Here is a 14,732-nt window from a genome sequence, read left to right on the forward strand (position 1 = left end):
GCTTCACCACCATGCTAAGCAAACTCCTGACTCAGTTTCGCGGTGAGGCTTTGAGTTAGTTTGAACCTGATACGGACTAAGGACGTGTCTACACAGCCCTGCAGTTTAGCCAATGGGGGTGTGAATAGTAATGCGCACCCAATGTTCTGTGCTGTATCTCCCTGATGAGGACACTGAGGGCGCGAACTAGTTCACATGTCTGTAGTCCTCTTCAAACAGGACTATACTGATGCAAAGCAAGAACCTTGCTGTTTGTGCCTTCAGTGTCCACGTGGTGGGGTTACCGCACAGCACTTCGGTGTGCATTGCTATAGATACACCGTAGGCTGAACTGCAGGGCAGCGTAGACATGCTCTTAGTCCAGTGGTTCTCAGCCTCTTTATGCAGCCCACAACATATTATATGGGCCGCATCCAGTACTATCTGTATGGCTCTGAGGATGTCACAGGGCCGCAGCTTGTGTGTTGGTTGGGCCGCAGGTTGAGAACCACTGCCTTAGTCTCTAATACGTTAGCATTGGAGGTACAATGGATCAAGGAAGGTAACTTGACTGCCTGGGAGGCTGGGTGTGTTCGAAGACCACCACTGGCAGGCTTCGTAGAAGTAATTCCTTGCTAAGGTGCATGTACTCTGCAGCAAGACTCCTGCATTCTGCAGCTCTCCAGTGCAGTTGGTTGGGGATTCTCCAGCTGTTCCAGAGCCATTTAATTACAAAAAGAGGTTTCTCTTGAAAATGGAAATAAGTAATACAGTCACTTTGGTACCCTTTGTTACTTTGATGTTAAATTCAGTTTATATTGCTCCTGGTCTTTTCAGTTTGAAGCATGCTGTGGAACTTGATACTGAAAATGCTAATTGTAACTTTTGGCACCTGGGAAAGTGTGAGAAGGAGGTAGTTTGAATACTTCAGTTAGCGAGCATACTTGTCTCACAAACCCAATCAATAGTGAAATAGTTAATAAGTTGCTAATGGAGTTTGCCTCATGAAGTCTGAGTCAGCATCCCTTTAACGTAGATAGGGATTTTTTTCAGGCTGCTTGCAGTCATCATTTTTCAGTCATCACTACATCAGTTACTTGGGCAGTCTGGAAGGCTTTTTTCCAACTGTAAGAGCTAGAAAGTAGTGTTGGGGTTGGGGGAGGTTTGCATTTTTAAGGAACAATCTTAGCTTCTGAATTAGTTCTCTGGCAGAGGGGTGGATTCTGCTGCACATTCAATGGTCAGAAGAATGGCATAGAGGAGGGCTCTATGCATACCAGAGGGGTAAATGACACTGAGTTCGACAGACAACTACATCTTGCTGTGTCTCATTAGGCCTCTGTGGTGCGGAGGAAGAGCAGGGGAAATGCAGCCGAGGAAGAGGAGGAGCATCCTTATGAGCTGTTGCTTACTGCAGAAACTAAAAAGCCGCTTGCAGGGGATAGAAAAACAAAAGGTAAGAGATGATACAGAAAGACAGCAATGCCCAGACTGCCTGGGTTGGCAGATGTAACCAGCATGTAGGAGGCAGGAGGGGAGGAATTTGATCTTAGCTGTTTCTCTGGTTCGGATGGCTGGATTCTGTATTGCAGTTATGTTCCCTTGGTAATTTGTTTCCATTCTCAGAGGAGAGGGTTAAAATATTTCTGCCTCAATATCTACATTAAGTAAGAGAAGGCTTTTTGCCTTTCAGGCAAATATGAGATCCTAGGGACTTGACCCATTGAACTGTAAAAATTAAAACACTAGAATCTCATGCACAAAGTAAGCAAAACAGGAACAAAAAAGATCAAAATGAAAGAATAACCAATCAGTTGCCATTTGGGAAAAATCGTGGTCAAGCGAGTCAAACAAATACAAGTGTGTAAATACTAATGGACCAGATCCTCAGCAGGTGTAAATCTGTGTCAATACAATGGTGCCAATTCATGTCAACTGAGGATCTGGCCCTGGTATCACAATCGGAAATCAACGAATGCACCACTGGCTGTCAGAGCCAATTAGAAAAGTAAATTAACAAAGGAAGAAAACACAGACGAAGTAAGCCACTGTTAGGCGCCAGTTTAAAATCCAGTCATGCTGTCAGATTAAACACTGCCCTTGGCTCTCTTCCCCCAAAGGGACCTTCATTGGTGGTTTGTGGGATTTGGGAACCTGGAGCTGTGCCCACCACCCTGTATTTTGTAGATGGGTATTGTTGCATTTGGTTTTCTTTCAAGGAGATCTTTTTAGGTGAAAGATCTGCTCAGTGTGCAACAGAAACGAGCAAGAGATATGGGGAACTTAGTTGTGATTTCCAGTCTAAAGGCGCAAATGTTTCATCTTGAGACTGAATGAACAGTAAATATGACTGAGCGTTATGACTGTTGCTTGCTTGCCCTCCAGAACCACACTCCTCCTCCTAGTCTGTTCACAGATGCTAGTTTCCACTTCTTGAATGCTACCAGTAATCTCTCTCACATGCGCGTGCACACACGCTGTGCCAAAGAGGTCATTGATTTTTCCCACCAGTCTTTGCCAGAGCTATTCGTAGTCTGATGCAAAACTGCAGTGGTTTTCAGGTTGATGCTTCACAGTCCCAAGTGAGAGAAGTCCTTGGGTGATGGTTGACAAGCTGGCTCATGTCTCCTAATGCTTGGCTTGAAAGGCTGGATTCACGTAGGTCAGCTGCTGCTGGACTTGTCTCTTCTGTAAGCTGCCAATGACACGACTCCTCTTTCCTCTTGCTCTGGCCTTTCTGCTTGACATGCTGGTGCATAAATAAGTATTGGATATGGGGGTGTGTATAGTTACATATGCACAATATAATGCACTGTTTAAACTGTGATACATTAATGTGGTGATTCCTTGCACAGACGCATGGAGACTTAAGTTCAGATCTTGATCCAAGGTTCTCCCCCCTCAGCTTGGCATGAGCCATGAGTACTAGAGTCTTTGGGCCCAATCCCTTAAAAGAGGGAGGAGTTGATGGAAGCCCCTTGTCATCCATTTAGCTGAATAAGGAGCCAAAGAGGAATCCTGGTTCCTGTCTAGTCCTCAGCCAGAAGGATAGTCGCCCTGAATCCAGGTTGGAGCTCTGGGGATGTCTCCTTGTGGTTCTAATGAACCTAAAGAACCCCCCACCCCTTCTCCACTAGGAGGAGAGCAATCCAAAAATCTAACAGTGTTTGTTTGGTTCTGAGATTCTGTATTGATTCCTTTCATTTTGGATTGAAATAGTTTGTTTAGATCTAGCACCGAGAGGTGGCTCAGCTCAGGTGATGGGTAGGGGCTGCTGTTAGAGGAAAAGGGGTCTACCAGTGCCTTTCTCGGTACTGTATACAAGAATCTGAATGCAAGAGGCAGCAGTAAGCTTGGGGTGGGAGGGAGAAAGGGGAGGACTTGATCATCTCTGCTCCTGTTACCTCTCTCAGCACGTGGTGGTGGGGCCGGGGGGAGTGTTAGCAGAGCAGTCACTATCTTTCCAGTACCCATATTACTGTCCTCCTTTTTAAATGGTGCTTTTTGTTCACAGCTCTTACCTTGAAAGTTAATGGATCAGTTTTTAAAGCAGTGAGATAATGTGTGAGACAGCAGTATGGCAAGGCTACATGTGTTGCAGTTTTTCTCTGCCCGGCTAGCTCTCCTCATTCTGCAGGAACAGCAGTGGTCCTGCATGGTCCAAATGGCACAGGGGTCAGTTACTCACTGCATCATGTAACTCCAGGTGCTTGACAGCTCTTGGTTTGTGTTTAAGGCACAAAGTGCTGTTTTTCATGGTACTTTGCTTCATTTATAACTGCTGCCTCCCTTCTTGCGCTGCTGCTTTCCATCTTGTGTCCAGTCATGACTGCACATGTGTTCTTAGCCCCTTGGCCCTGATTTCCTTTCATGAGTGGATTAAAGCTCTCTAGCTCTGTCAAGGTTCACCTGATGCTTTGGGCAGAGTTTCAGATCTGGTTTAGTTTGATCTAAACCAGCTTCCTATCTCATATGGAAAGGAATTTTGACCAGGTCTAATGTGCATAGAAAGTTAAGCCATGTGATGACAATTAAGTCAAGTCCACTGACATGGTCCTCCCTGTGGATTGGTCAGAGGGGCTTGGTAAAACTTGTCAGATACCTCATCGAGGATGGGTGGAGGAAAAATATGCCCAGGTTTTGATGTGTTTTTTTCTTTTTCTTAGGGGAATCACCATCTTCAGGTGCTGTCAGCGGTAACCAGCTTCAGGTAGGAGTGACTTGTGTCATCAGAACCAAGAGAAGCAAAATTTTCTTCTTTGACATCACAATTCTGTTTTTCCTGGGAGGTGGCAAACCGCAAACTGTATTTCACTCTTGGGGGAGAGACTTGAGTCTGCATTTGTACTGCTCAAGATTGCTTAAAAGCCTAAGAGCAAAACAGCACTGCTATCTCCTTGTAACCAAAACATTCCTTAACTGCACCTTCTTTAAGGTGGAAAAGTCATTTCCTGCACTGAAGTATTTTTCGGGGGAGGGAGCGCGGAAATAAAATGCGAACAAGCTCACAAAGTAGGGCTGCATTCTCTCAGGGTGATGTGATATAAATTCTGTCCAGCATGATTCCTGCATTACTAGATGTAAACACATGCCTGTGACAAGCTTTTCCTGTTCTAGGTACAAATACTCACATTTAAAGTTTGTGTAAGTGAGTTTTTCTGCTTCCAATTTATTGCAAAAATAATCTTCAGCTAGAGCCACTGGTAGTGTGTTGTGAGGCTGGCTGCTCCATCTCACCTAGTTGCTCTGGTCTCGTCTCTTTGCCACAGAAGATACAGACTTGCATGCAATTTTTGTAAGAAACTTTGTGGCATGATGCATTATCGTGGTTCCTTGCTGGGCAGGGAAGGGAAGATTCACCCTATAAATGCCACCATTAATCTTTGGATCAGGAAGCAGGGGCAAAAAGAGTAGAGAGAGCTTGATGCTTATCATCCAGGGGACATGCGATAAGCTCTCCTGGTTATATAGAAGGGAGACTTAAACTTGCTTTGGGTGGGGAAGGCAAAAGCAGTATATTTTTAGAACGGTTTAACAAGGAAAGTTGGCTTGTTGAGTATTTCATGTTTGAAGATACTGCTGTCCAGAGAGCTTACTTAAATTCAGTTGTTCGGTTCTATACCAGGACTGAGTATCTTCATCTGCACCATGTCTGTATTTTGATTTTAAATGGTTTTAATTGTATGTTTAATGTTCAAACGAGGCGGCCTCTGCCCAAAGGGGCTTACATGCTTCGTTAGGTGTTAGTCAACTCCTGTTATGTGTGAAACCTTCAATGAAGATTGAGTACAAGGGCAAGTGCAGGTGTCTTTGTGTGTGTGTGTATTTATAATTGTTACTAAATGATTTGAGAATATAAGAATGACCGTTCTGGCGCTGTATTCTGTCTTTTAATGCTGGCCAGTGCCAGATGCTTCATAGGGAATGAACAGAAGAGGGCAGTGTTAAGTCATCCATTCCCTGTCATCCAGTCCCAGCTTCTCGCAGTTATAACTGAAAGTCTCTATGGACAAAATGCATGTTACTAGGTTATTTTCAGAATTAAACCTTGAGTATAAACTACAGGGGACATGTTCATTGGCACAGATGAGTTAGGCACCCAGTTCCCACCACGTTGTCCTCTGTGGCTCTGAAAATCTCCCCGTGTTCTAATTAGTTCCCCCAGATGTCCTGCTTTGCTACCCATTCAGCAGAGTGGGAGCAATGGTTGGCATGTTTTTACCATTGCAGTGAAGATGACCATACTGGCTGTAAGACTGGAATAATCTAAGGTGTATTTGCAGGCCAAACCCCGAAAAGGCATGTCTTCCCAAGATAGTCAACGGCCATTGAATCGCCAAGGTTCTTCTGACCTCTCTTATAGCCATTCTGAGCAATATCCAAACCCCGAATCACGCATGATTGAGACCTCAACAGGTAAGGACCTTGCTCTTGTTGTGCATTTAGCCCCAACAGCAACCCTGCTTCTATGCTTATCTGTGAGATTTTTAGTACAGGTTTGTAAGTTCAGTGCTCTGAAATGTTCTCTCCCTCAAGGCTTTCATCTCTGCTTTTCCACTCTTCTCTGCGAGTGTCACTACCCCCACTTTGCCGCCTTCCTCCCTGGGGTATTTCTGTCCTGGTCTTGGGGTTGGTGCTTCATTTGAAGAGGCTGAATGGGTGGCTGTGCTTTCCCTTCTAACAGAGGCCCCTTTGTTAGTCTTTGTGAGTGGAGATTGGCCAGTCTGCTCTGTGTGGGCCCAAGTGTTCTAGCATGCAGCAGAAGCTATTGCCAGCCGCCTTTCTGCCTTCGGACAGAAATACCATTAAATGTTAAACTGGGGCGTTGACGAAATGAGGAGTTAGGAGTAGAGAAGGAATGAGAAGAAAAAGGCTGCTAAGGCCATCAAGACTTACTGTCCAGTCTATGCAGTAATTTCCCTTGTGGTGGAACTGGTTACCATAGAGTAAATGATTTGTTTTGATTAAAACAGGGTTCGACCTTGCTGTGTGTATGGCTGGAACTGTCCTAATGTATTCCTGGTTTGTTACAGCCTTGTATCCTTGCTCAGGGATATACTGAACACACAGTCTCTGGTCCTGCAATACTCTAGCATGGTTAAGTGTTGGGACAGCCCTAGCAGGGTAAGATATAGTGTAGGCAGGACCTTAGAGAGATTGTAACTGGAGAGATGTTTCCTCTTCTATCCTATTAGCAATTTCATTTGCAAACTTTACACTGCATTTACATGCATCAATGGTAATTTCCAGTTATCTCACTTCCTTAGAATTTTTAACCGACTTAATTTTCTGTTTTTTGGGGTGCCATACCTGAAATGGTCATAAGAGGGTAAGAAGTGTGAGCTCCTTCAGTGGGCTGCCCTACTGGCTAACCTCAATTCCGACTTGTGCTGCTGTTCTGTTCCCAGGCAGAAGCTGCCAGTTGTATAAGTTGTCTCTTGTATTTCTGTGGAACAAACAAATGTATAAGGGACTAAATAAAACTAATCAAACTCACGTTTGCAGTGTTGCTGTGGCCGTGTTGGTCCCGGGATGTTAGAGACACAGGGTAAGTAAGGTAATACTTTCTATTGAACCATCTTCAGTTGGTGAAAGGGACAAGCTTTGAAGTTCCCCAGAGCTCTTCTTCAGGTCTAGAGAAAGTAACCAGAGTGTCTGAGCCAAATACAAGGTGGGACAGATCCCTTATGCTTGTATTTAGCAGACACACTCTGGTTACTTTCTCCAGACCTGAAGAAGAGCTCTGGGAAACTCAAAAACATGTCCCTTCCACCAACAGAAGTTCAACCAACAAAAGATATTACATCACCCATGTTCTCTGTGATCAAACTCATGTTAATTTTGTCCCAATATCTAAAGTAGCTTCCATGGGTAAACTGCTAATCCATTGCTTGCTTTTAGCTTTCAGGAAAAGGACATGTTCTTGGATCGTATAAATGCAACTAGTATTTGAAAATGAGTAAATTAACCCTGTTGCTAAAAAGGAAGCCTGTGTGAAAGTCTGTTCATTCCAATCCATAGTTGACTGGTTTTTAGTCATGAAATTCACTAGAACATTTGGCCCTGTTGATTGAGACTGGTCCTCCCTGTTGTGATCTCGGAGAGCTGGGTGTCTCAAACAAGTGGACAAGGACTGGATGGGCCTTGGAAATGGACCTTCCCTGTCCCCTCTAGACATTCTCCCTACACTTCAGAGTTGGACAAATCACATTATCAGGGCATTTTGCACTGGTGCTACCCCTGCTGTAATTATCTGCTGGGTTGAAGACTTCAGTCTTGAGGGAAGCACATTTCCCCAGCACTAAATTCAAGTGGTTACAATATGTGTGTGTATTAGCAGTCATTGACAAGAGTATAATCCCAGGCAGTTCCCTCCAAGCATTTTAAAATCCTGTACAATTAGAATACACATGTGCCATATGAATAAGGTGAGGGCCGCTCAGCTTCTGTGTGCCAGTTGGCAGTTGGGTTCAGTCAGTAGTTCATGATTATTCCAGGGCACTGGTATTTGATATTAAGGATGTTAGAAAGTTAGTAACAGAGGAATCGTGTCAGATTTCTGGGACACTCAGTACTGCAAGCAGCTTGCTGCATTAATAGATCAGACCATCTTGTGTTTAGTGGTTACTTAACAGGAGAGATTTTCTGGAGTGAGATGTTACCAGTTTAAGCCCTCTTCTCTCCCCTAACCCCCCCACCCCCACCCCCCCCAAGAGAGGAGGAGAAGTTGAGCCCTGAAGCTACCAGAGAAGAAATCTGCTCTTTTGGGGAAGGGATTTTGGAACTTTGCAGGTTAATTGCCGCCCAGCAATTTTCCCACCCCGCAATCTGAGCCAAGAGTAGGGAGGTGCTGCTCTAAATAACACTTTGGCCTTTATGGAAATGTATCAGATGTTCCAGGAGTGTCTGTCTTTCTTTCTTTCTCTCCCCCCACCTCTCTCTGCAGGCTAGGGTTAGCACTTCTCCTGGCCTTATATAGGAAGGCCTGATTGTTAGTGTTAACGGGAATAAAACAACAAGGAGAGCTGCCAGATTGCATAAATCAGGGCAGTATTTGGAATTTCATAAATGCCGTGGGTACAAGTTGAGCACTCAAACAATACTGAACTGTTCTCTATCGCTCCGTCTCTCTCTAGGGGAGGTGGAGTTTTGCTTCTCCTTTCGTGTTTTTTAATCTCTCTTTATTTCTGTCTCCATCCCCCTGAAGACCACAAGAGGAGCAGTGGCAGCCGGAGCCAAGATTCTGCAGACAGCCAGGACATCCAGGTCCCGGAGCAGTTTTCAGGGTTACTCCATGGCTCTTCCCCGGTGTGTGAGATAAACGAGGACCCTTTCAGGCTCATTTCTTCTGTGGCCAAAGGAGGTACAGAGGGCACAGGCCACTCACCTGCTATGCAGTTGGAGGATGCTGATTTACCTGTCTCTGGATCAGTACGGACCAGTTCTCCTGAGGAAAACCAGAAAGCGATCTACGCAACGGTCCAGCCTAAAAACATCCAGCAGGCAGAACCTGAAACTGCAGTGACTCCCCAAGTGCTGCAGCACCCTGGTGGTGCAGAGGAAGAGGGAGACAGAGGCGGTGCTGGGGGCCGAGCTCACCTAGGAGGCAAGCCCAAAGCAGAGCTCAAACTCAGCCGTAGCTTGTCCAAATCGGACTCCGATCTCCTGACCTGCTCACCGACTGAGGACGATGCCATGGGGAGCCGGAGCGAATCGCTCTCAAACTGCAGCACTGGGAAGAAAAGGCTGGAGAAATCTCCATCTTTTGCTTCGGAGTGGGATGAGGTAAGATTGACCTTGGCTTACTAATACCCTAATGCCGGGAGTGAGCTTGTGTGCTGTGCGAGTTGCACCGTACTCAGTCTCTTGCAGGGAGAGAGTAAGTTGCGGGGCTTGAAGCATTATTCACCTTCCTTTGTGTTTACCCCAGCTTCTTTCATTATTTGCCTGTTTAATTACAATAAGCCTTTCAGTGGTTAAATGCCAGGAGATAGGCATAATCAGAGCAGGCGTTCTTAAACATTTGGAAACGTTCATATCCTGGGCTTCGCTTCTCTGGGCGTGTCGGTCGCTGTGCTTTGGAACGGGTTTTGTGTTTGCAAAAAGGAGAGTTGTCGTGTTAGTGTCTCCTTCGCTAGTCCTTCCCTTTGGAGTATCCCAGCCCAAAAGCAGGGAGGGTGGGTTCCCTTTCTAGGTCACCATTGTCTACGGTGTGTGAGGAGGGTGTGCTGGGTTCATGGGGTGGGAGGCAGGCACTAATTGGAAGACTTTTTCCCGTTTATTAGATCTATCTAACTTATGTCTTTAAGTGGTTAGTTCAGAGGCGGGTTAGAAGTCACTTTAGTGTAGTGCAAAAGGGAGGGACTCTTATTTCATGCTTAGGAAGTTGGCCTTCGTGAACCATTCAGCTGGGATTGTGTCCCTCTGAAATTCAGCATTGCAGCATTACTGAAAAATTCTTTGGAGATGATTCCATACTGGTAGAGCAACAGAACTATGTAAAAGATGAGCCCAGATCAGCCACTCCTTGTGCACTGAAAGGGAAACCCTCCCCAGGAGAGAATCAGGTTCATGAAGGCTGCATGCGTGCCAGGCCTGTAAATGGCTGGCAAAAGGGAATCCCATACTCAATGGGACATGTTCGTGGCGTTCCAGTGACAATATCCGTGACCATACCCCTTGCTCAGACTGTGTGTGTGTTGATTGGGGCTCAGCCTCTGTACAGTCCAACGTAAGGGTTAACTTTTATTGGTTACATGGGTGAAACTTACCTCAGGGAGAAGGGTTGTACTGAGAAAATGCTGCTAAACAAAAATCCTCCAAGGCAACTGGGCAAGTGTCTGTGGGCCTCCTCCTTTTGTTGAAGCACACTCCCCATCTTGCTTCCAGGAGACGTTCACCCCCACTGAGTGTTCTTCCACAGCTGTCTTGGTCACAGTGTCCGTGCAGTTATTGATGAGCTGGGTCAATAATGCCAAGGCTATAAGGGACTGATTCTTTAGCAGAAGATTGATCTGTTGGGACTCAGTTATTTTGCTGTGCTGCTGTCACACTTCATTTGAAATGCCTCCCCCCTGCCCTGATGGCTGTTTCCAGAGGAGCCCTAAACTCCGTAAGGGAAAGCTCAGCTCTCTGCCCTCTTTGGGTTTATGTTGTTACGGTGGTTGGACCTGTAGCAAGAGCGTAATCCTTGTTAGAGCTTCCCTGCTTTGTATAGTCAGGTGAGCAAGCTTGAAAATCTATCTCCCTGCTTCCTTGCAGATAGATTGCAGGACCAGTTGCCATGTTAACACTGGATGGAACAGAGACACTTTAACCTACAGAAAAGTCCAGAGTGTCATGCAGACACATGCTGGTAATGGTTCAGACTAAGAAGAGAATTGGGGAGAAGAGGCTAGGGGCAATGAATGTAAAGGATTCCTACCCTTAATCTAAAATCAAACTGCTCTAATTGAAAACTGTATTTTCAAAACTGTACTTTTTGAATCTTTTTTTAAGGGATGTGTGGGATGGAGGGGTTTTTATTTTTTGTATTGCAGCAGCATCTAGAGGGCCCAATGAAGTTCAGGGGCCCATTATCTTTTCCCCACAGCTGTTGTCCCCTGATCATCTGTAGGATTTAAGTATCTTATTGTCGTCTTTGATTTTCTTTTTAACCCTCATGAGGCATCAGTGCTTTCCTTTATCCCGATGTGGGTGGTTTTCCCATGATCTCCTTCAGAGTCATGACTGTGCTGGGCATTTGCAGGTGTTTGAAAGCTTGTGGTGCTCAAATTATGCATTGGAAGGGGATTGAGTAGTTGGCCTAATAAATCTTCATCTCCAGATTCCTGGGACATCATACCTGCCTCAGAATCATCATTTGTAATAAGACAATGTGGCTTAGTGGATAGAGCACTGATCTAGGGTGCAGGAGACCTGGATTCTATTCCCAGCTCTGCTGCTGACTTTGGCCCAGTCGCTTTGCTCTGTTTGTTTTTTCCAATCTGTAAAATGGGGATAATGATGCTGACCTCCTTTGGAAGGTGCTTTGAGATATGAGGAAAAGGACTACAGAAGAGCTAAATACTGGTAGTTAGTTCATCAGGTGGGGGTTAGGCCACCCGGATCTGCTGAGTTTCTGCTTAGGAGAGGCACCAGTCACTGTAGCGTGTTATAGGGGCAGGTGTGGAGGGCAGCTGTGCAGTGAAAAGTGCTCATTGCATGCCCCACATGCTTGGGCTAAGGCCTATATGCTCATTTGCAATTTTAAAATGTTTTGTATTGTATTATCCCTTCAGATGAGAAATGTCTAACCACTCCCTTTTCACCAGCTTCAAAATTCACACCCGCAAGAGAAGGAAACAACCGCGGGACTTTGTGTTGTGACAACTTAAATGGGCAGTAAAGAGACTGGTCTGATGGCAGTTAGAACCATAGTGATGAGACTAAAGAACTCTTCAGTTTTCTCTCAAAAGTTTACTCATGCCCTGGATGGGTTAATGCAGCTGCTTCTGAATTAGGATGTGACTTACAGCCTCTGAATGAGTGTCTGGTTAATGTAAAACCTCACTGAGCCTGAATCTCTTCTGCCTTTGACTGTTTGCAGTGAGAGTATTGGCAGTGGGGTAATCTCCCATCGGTGCATGGCAGATTTACACATGTTATTTCACTAATGTTAATATTTATGCAGATAGCTCCTGGGGAAGATAGTCCCTGTCTGTGTTGCACTATGCAGTACAAACATTAAAATCAGTCTCACCCAGTGGCTTTACTAAAAGTGGGCATGCCTCCTCTTGGAATCAAGTGTTTCAGGAGTGACCTTAGTGACCTCTTGAGGCAGATGGGACAGCAAAGCTGGGGGCAGAGAAGAGCTAAGCCTGTGTTGCTTTTGGGCTACCTGTGATGGTGCCAAATAAGTCCATAGATGGTGGTGAAAGAAGGTAAATTTTGCCTTGGAAGGTCTGATCCGTTTACAGGCTCATCACTTTCTGTGAGCTCCTTCCCCAGATAGCTGAATCCCCTTTGATTGGAAGTGGAAGGTGGTGCCCATCTCAGCCAGAGGGTGGGATGGGGAAGCAGTGATTCACTCGGCAAAGATCTCCCTGTTGCTGACTTGCAGTGTGGGGGAGGGATAGTTCAGTGGTTTGAGCATTGGCCTGCTCAACCCAGGGTTGTGAGCTCAATCCTTGAGGGGGCCTTTTAAGGATCCGGGGCAAAAATTGGGGATTGGCCCTGCTTTGAGAAGGGGGTTGGATCAGATGACCTCCTGAGGTCCCTTCCAACCCTGATATTCTGATTCCCCCACTCTGTAGCCCTGGTCCAAATAATACGACAATGTTACTTTGTGCTCAGTGCTGCAAAAGAATCTGGTAAGTATCTGTTTCCTTTCAATCTCCTGACTCTCTGGCAGTTTAATGTGAACATGAACACACACACACTCCCGCTCTGCTGTCATTATCTGATATAAACTCCTTATGAGTCAGACATAGGCGAACAGGTCAAAAGCAAACAGCAATGCAGCATCGGGTGGGAGAGAGGAGTGAAGCGGGCTTGATCCCTCATGTGAACGGGAATAAAGTTGGGTGAGAAGAATTATACGAGGTAGAGCCTCTCGTTAGCATAAATATTTGAATCCTTCAAAACTTGGCTGAGGGCTAAAGTGATAGATTTGTTTTTCGTAATTGGTTCATGAATATTTAGCAGCTGTGAGATCAGCACACACCAGTCACAGCACACTATGAATTTTATGAGAGAATAAACTATGTTCATGTTTCGGAAGGAGAGGGGACCGTTTGGTGCTAGGTAGAGGTGCTGTCAGCCCAGCTTCAGGAGCGTGTTAGATGATGCATCTGTTCTACAGCCGAGAGGGGAGGAAGGGAGAACAGTTTCAGGTCTCACTCTGCGCATGTCTGAGTTCATATGCTTGGAAGAGCCTCCCGTTGCATGCAGGCAAATTGGTTGCCAAATGATATTTAATGGTTTTATCCAAAAGAGACCTAAGACACGTTATAAATTGGACAGAAATCAGTTCATCCACCTTGGAAATACAGCCACCTGGGTTGAAACATCTATCTAGTGTTTAACAACACCATGGCACAGTACTTAACTTAGGATAAAGTAAAGAAAAGGTAACTGCAAACCAGAATTTGGCAGGACACTGGAGATAGAGCTCGTTATTTAATGTTGTTAGATGCCTGTGTAAATGTAAGTTACTGCTGATTACCAAGATGTGTCTGTGTAAACAGGAACTGCCAAGCCTTTTTGGGTAGGCAGTGTGGTCCAGTGAACAGGAATCAGGAAGACCTGGGTTCTGTTCCTAGCGCTGCCGCAGACCACCTGTGTGACTTTGGGCAAATATCACTTTCCTCCTTTGACTCATTTCCCCCTGTGTCAAATGTGGGAAGGATGGTTCTCTTTTGTAGAATGCTTTGAGATGTATAGAAGAAAAGCACTGTGGTTACTGTCACATTAGTGAAGCTGGTGATAACCATGTTGATGCATGTGGATCCTACTCTGTAAATGATTGGGATGTTTCATTTTTCAAAGAAATGGCCTCACCAGTTGAACAGAAAATGCCTTTCTGTAGCAGCCTTTGCAGCAAGGCACTATAACTGTTGCCTTTGTCAGAGGATGTGGGCACGAACTGTGGCGACTAGACTGGGTTGGGGAGTCTGACCAATTAGCAGTCTTAAAGCATTTGAATCAGCTGTCGGTCTTTTTTTGACCAGAAGACCTGGTATGCACAATTCCATCTCTAGAGGTCTAATAAAGCAAACAGTGCCAGGATCCACAACCTGGTAGGTCTGCCCAGGCCCAGTCCCAGTCCTTCCAAGGCAGACAGCATTTTTATAAGGAAATCTTGGGGTTTTGGACAATGGCCTCCTTGGCTTGAACCAACTGTAGATAACCTTTTGTGTCTGTGCCTTTTTTCTGCCTCCATTATGGTGCTTCGTCTCCGAGCCTCCTTTTCTCCCTTTAAAATCTTGGGGTAAGAGTGGGACAGAATTTTAAAAAGATCTGTTGGCCGAAGGCTACCTGACTTTCTTGAGTCAGGTGTACAGTTGCAGTGATGCAAAGCTCTCCCGTTCTTTGAGTTGTTACAATACTCATAGAACCGCTTGGTAGACTTGTACCATGTAATGAGCAGTTGGGTGAAAACTGCTAGTCAGGTTTCGTCAGATTTCTCTTGTTCTGAGAGCAGAAAATATCCAGCCAGCTGTGCTGTACAGCTCAATATATGAGGCAGCGTGGGTTCCTGTACAATGACTAAG

General features: G+C 45.4%; 1 protein-coding gene across 8 annotated transcripts in view; it reads left to right on the plus strand.

The window, feature by feature from the left end:
- ANKS1A (ankyrin repeat and sterile alpha motif domain containing 1A) overlaps positions 1 to 14,732 on the plus strand; it is a 155,267-nt gene that overhangs the window by 66,811 nt on the left and 73,724 nt on the right. For 6 of the 8 annotated variants that reach the window (XR_012155829.1, XM_073320116.1, XM_073320117.1 and 3 more), the window contains 4 exons: positions 1,315 to 1,435; positions 4,146 to 4,189; positions 5,763 to 5,895; positions 8,687 to 9,264. Coding sequence is in view for 6 of the 8 variants with exons in the window: in XM_073320116.1 (XP_073176217.1) it covers positions 1,315 to 1,435; positions 4,146 to 4,189; positions 5,763 to 5,895; positions 8,687 to 9,264 (876 nt within the window). In the remaining 2 variants the exon portion in view is untranslated. The other 2 variants (XM_073320120.1, XM_073320125.1) reach the window with 2 other exon arrangements.

This window comes from Lepidochelys kempii, chromosome 21 (genome assembly GCF_965140265.1).
Source record: "Lepidochelys kempii isolate rLepKem1 chromosome 21, rLepKem1.hap2, whole genome shotgun sequence".
Classification (NCBI taxonomy): domain Eukaryota; kingdom Metazoa; phylum Chordata; order Testudines; family Cheloniidae; genus Lepidochelys; species Lepidochelys kempii.